At 38.2% G+C, this 4,939-nt stretch overlaps 1 protein-coding gene across 2 annotated transcripts; it reads left to right on the forward strand.

Moving 5' to 3' along the window:
- The first annotated feature begins 937 nt into the window (after positions 1-937).
- Positions 938-4,939, forward strand: LOC108451833 (G-type lectin S-receptor-like serine/threonine-protein kinase At4g27290). Of its 2 annotated transcripts, none has more exons than XM_017749523.2 (7): positions 938-2,962; positions 3,194-3,322; positions 3,407-3,561; positions 3,640-3,850; positions 3,961-4,198; positions 4,286-4,436; positions 4,526-4,939. In XM_017749523.2, exons 1-7 carry the CDS (start codon positions 1,690-1,692, stop codon positions 4,826-4,828), a joined length of 2,460 nt encoding a protein of 819 aa, XP_017605012.2. In that variant the 5' UTR covers positions 938-1,689; the 3' UTR covers positions 4,829-4,939. The 2 variants fall into 2 exon arrangements, with proteins under 2 accessions (XP_017605012.2, XP_052884777.1); XM_053028817.1 differs by having other exon boundaries at positions 1,417-2,962; positions 4,512-4,627.

Raw genomic sequence — 4,939 nt, forward strand, 5'->3', positions numbered from 1 at the left:
CCAAGACCAGGGCCAGCATGACATACGGACAAAGATACCCTTAGCTTTTTCTCTGTTTTAAAAAAGCCAAAGATGCCACAAATTTCAAACTTTGAGTAAACAAATTTACCTAGTTCTCTGATCCTCCTTTTGGTTTCTCTAGATGCAGCGACAAAAACTGTCATCGATCATGGGTTGTTACTAGGCTAAGAATTTCTTTTTCCCTGTAGGCCCTATGTAAAAGCTAATATTGATGGTTTTTAGTCCGAAATGAGTCATGTATGAAGCTTCCTTGGAGCAGCAAATCATTTTTATATTTAATCTTAGCTGTGGAGCAAATGGAAGACCAGGCAGGCCCTGATTTCCAACTACTCCAACTACAATTTCTTTTGAAGGGTCAATTATGAATCACCCATCTCATGTCTTCAAGTTCACTTTTAGAAACAGATGAACTGATCTAAGAACGTGAACAAATTTCTAAACACCAAATCTTCCTGTTTTCCACTTTGGCTTATGATTTTTTTTTTTTTTTTACTTTCAAGAAATTGCAATGTGTACAGTTGAAGCCCCCAGCAGTATTGAAAATTCAACCGGGGCATTTGGAAAGGCAAGTCCAGAGATGATTAGTCCGCATTTTTTTCTGTTATTTTTTATAAAATCTTCTAATATAGTGGATGAAGACGCACTACCAACCAACGAAAAAAATTATATATTCAACAACCAGATCCAATCATTAGCTTTGATGTGTGGATCTTTTCTGACACACGTTAAAAGGATTTTTTTTCTAAACCAAATTTATTTAATAAAAAGAAAATCTTTATTACATAAAACACGTAAAAGGTTGTGATGTCAGGTTTCTCGGATCATTGAAGGTTATGGATGCAACAGCTTTGTCTTAAAGTATGAGACACTAACTGTATTACATCACAAAAAGGTTTTAGCAGAATTATTACATAATCTTTTTTTACATGGGGCACTCTCATCATCATCATCGAATGCTCCCACATTCTGAATCATTGACTTCCATGCAACATCACTGATAAATTATGAAATATATCTAATATATTAATGATTATATGTAAAAATACCTACCAGAGTAACTTTTTGCTGGTGTCTATAGTAGTTCCCTAGGTTTTTTTCTACTTCGGAAGAGACAAAGACTGTGTCAAGGGCAGAAAGGCTTTTGGCTTCACAGCACTGAAAAAAGATCATCCTTAGAAAGCTACACCATTCGAGCCAAAAGATGATAAATGATACTACAAATTTCTTGTCTTAATTTACAGTAAACATGGCTCATCACTCATAGTCCCTCTTAGTTCTTTTTGAGCCATGCAGAGCAATTCGATACACAACACTTATTAACAAATTGGTCACGAAATAAAGGTAGAAAGTTGAAATATAACGGAATAATCATTCTTTTTGTTACTAATTTTATGCAAATGCAATGTTAGTATATATTTGCTTGAGATTGAAATTTTGAACAATATTTTTATGATCACTTCCCTTATAATTCAGTCCTTGATGTATTTTTTAACTATGAATTATGGTGGGGGCTGCTTATCCACCCACTCCGCACTAAAATAAGCCGTCTGCATTCGACTAGTCAATTAAATGCCTAGACTCTCCAACTTACTGTTTCACACGAAGGGGAAAAGGTGCTAAATACGCGAACCCGAATTTAATGTAGAGAAATGGAAGATCCACAAATTCATGGGGAAATTGAAAGGCAACTTCTTGTTTTTTCTATCTCTAGTATTTTTGTTCTTAGAAAGTTCGATTGCCGTTGATACCATAACTCCAGCACACTCCATCAACGACAGCCAGACAATAGTGTCCGCGGGTCATAAATTTGAACTAGGTTTCTTCAATACTGGGGATTCCAATTATCGATATCTAGGAATATGGTACAAGAACATTCCGGTTCGGACTGTTGTTTGGGTCGCAAACAGAGAGTTCCCGCTTGTAAATAATTCTGGTTTATTAAAACTTGGCGATGATGGAACTCTGTCCATTGTCAATGAATCAAGGAGCATTATCTGGTCTTCTAATTCATCACTGACGGCTAAAAATCCAGTTGCGGAGTTGTTAGATACTGGGAATCTCGTTGTGAAGGATGCAGGGGATGACAATGATGAGAGGTACATATGGCAAAGCTTTGACTATCCATCAGACACATTGTTACCGGGAATGAAACTTGGTTGGAACAAGAAAACCGGTCTCAATAGACATCTTACTTCATGGAAAAGTTCGGACGATCCTTCTCCTGGAGAATATACTTATAGCGTGGATCCTCGTGGACTTCCTCAACTCGTCCTTCGCAAGGGTTCCGACGAGCAGTTCCGGAGTGGACCGTGGTATGGAACACAGTTTAGTGGTGTGCCAGTTTTGAAGGTAAACCCAGTTTTTACTCCAATATTTGTCTCCAACGCCGATGAAGTCTATTATTCATATAACATAACAGCCAACATCCCATCGAGGTTCGTGTTGAGTCAATCTGGATCGGTTCAACACCTTTCCTGGAATGATCGCCACTCTAACTGGTACCTCATATTCACTGTCCAAGAAGATAGATGTGATAACTACGACTTGTGTGGTAGTTACGGTATTTGCAACATTAACAGGACTCCTAACTGTGACTGCTTGAAGGGCTTTGAGCCCAAATCGTCCAACGACTGGGATGTCCTTGACTGGTCTGGCGGATGTGTACGAAAAGATCCACATATATGCCATGAAGGAGAAGGGTTTGTGAAATTCACAGGGCTGAAACTACCGGATGCTTCGCAGTTTAGGGTGAATGTAAGTATGACAATCGGAGATTGCGAGGCGGAGTGCCTGAAGAATTGTTCTTGCGTTGCTTATGCTAAATTAGACATTAGAGGCACAGGGAATGGTTGTGTAACCTGGTATGAAGACCTAATTGATATTAGACAAGTTCCTCAATATGGACAAGATCTTTACATAAGAATGGCAGCTTCCGCACTTGGTGAGATTTCTATTTCTTTATATAAATCCTGATAGTACTCTTTTTCAACAAATAACGGCACTTCTGACTCTTGTCGTTGTCTTGATTTAGCTTTGTCTGAAGCAGGGCATGTCTTGCCACATTGATGTCCTTTTACTTTCTTTGGTTGAATTACCATCTAACAATTTTCATTCTTGGTCTTTGAAAGAAATGTTCCCTGAAACTAAATTTTATTTCATTTTTTTTAATTAGAAAAAAAGGCTGATACAAGCAACAATAGGAAGAATGTGACTATTGCAACAACTATATCAGTGGCTTCAGCAATGATAATCTTGGTTTTGATTGGTTGGTTTGTGAGTTGGAAGCAAAAGATGATTAGAAGTAAGCTTTGCATGAATCCTGGTACTACCACAGTTTTGCTTTCTTAATTCATCTTTCTTAACTTATCAATATTCCTAGTGACAGCTCAACAGCCAGAAAATCAACTGACCATTAGCAAGGTTGAAACTGAGGAGGATCTTGAGCTCCCCTTATTTGAATTTGCCACCATTCAAGCTGCTACTAATAACTTTTCGCCAGCAAACAAGATTGGAGAAGGTGGATATGGACCAGTATTCAAGGTATAAATCTATTTTCAGATTGTTCGTTCTTTTTTTTTTCATTAGGGTTACTAAATGATCTTTGAAATAATCTATTAGGGTGAGATACCGACCGGACAAGAAGTGGCAGTGAAAAGACTTGCCGAGAATTCTGGACAAGGCCTTCAAGAGTTCAAAAATGAGGTCCTTTTGATCTCCAATCTTCAACATAGAAATCTGGTGAAGCTACTAGGCTGTTGCATTGAAAGGGAAGAGAGAATGTTAGTCTATGAGTACATGCCAAATAGAAGCTTGGATTCCTTAATCTTTGGTATCAAAATCTCAACTTCCTATTCATTGTTCTTATGCTTAATCATTTACAAACTTATCGAATTTGAAAATTACGACTGTCACAATATATATGATGTACAATGGCTGCAGATGAATCAAGGCGGTCTTCACTTGACTGGAGAAGGAGATATGACATCATTGTTGGGATAGCTCGTGGGCTTCTTTATCTTCATAGAGACTCAAGACTGAGGATCATTCATAGGGACCTAAAGGCCAGCAATGTCCTGTTGGACAATGAGATGAATCCCAAAATTTCAGACTTTGGAATGGCGAGAACGTTCTGCGGGGATCAAACCGAAGCAAATACAAAGAGGATAGTTGGAACCTAGTAAGTACTGAGGGTGTGTAGCTGCATAGTGTAATTAAGAGTTTGAATATTATAGCTGAATAGTGTTGTCTGTGGTGATGAACACAGTGGTTATATGCCTCCAGAGTATGCAATAGATGGACACTTTTCTTTGAAATCTGACGTCTTCAGCTTTGGAGTCATATTGTTGGAGATGGTGAGTGGAAAGAAGAACCGGGGGTTTTTTCATTCCACCCACAAACTCAACCTTCTGGGGCATGTAAGTATTATACATAGTGAATGAAATCAATTGGTATATATAGGTTTAAATATGTGTAGAACTAATCTGACCCAGAAATGAATGTTTAGGCCTGGAAGTTGTGGAATGAAGGGAAGGCCCTGGAATTAATGGATGAATTGATGGAACAAGATTTTGTAGAAGAGGAAGCACTAAGATGCATACAGGTGGGACTCCTTTGTGTCCAGCAGAGGCCAGAAGACAGGCCAGTGATGCAAACGGTAGTGTTGATGTTGGATAGTGAGAGTATGTCATTGTCTCAACCTGGAAGACCTGGGTTTTATGCAGAAAGGTGTCTTTCGGAGACGGATTCATCGTCTCTTGGGAATCTAATTTCCAATGAGATGACTGTTACCTTATTAGAGGGTCGTTAGCAATAGACCCACTCACATTTTAACTTTGTACCATCAAATCAATGACAAAACCTTATCAATATATTAAATTCTCATGTAACAAGTGAATGAATCGGATACAATTAGAAGAAA

The sequence above is a fragment of the Gossypium arboreum genome, chromosome 5 (genome assembly GCF_025698485.1).
Source record: "Gossypium arboreum isolate Shixiya-1 chromosome 5, ASM2569848v2, whole genome shotgun sequence".
NCBI lineage: Eukaryota > Viridiplantae > Streptophyta > Magnoliopsida > Malvales > Malvaceae > Gossypium > Gossypium arboreum.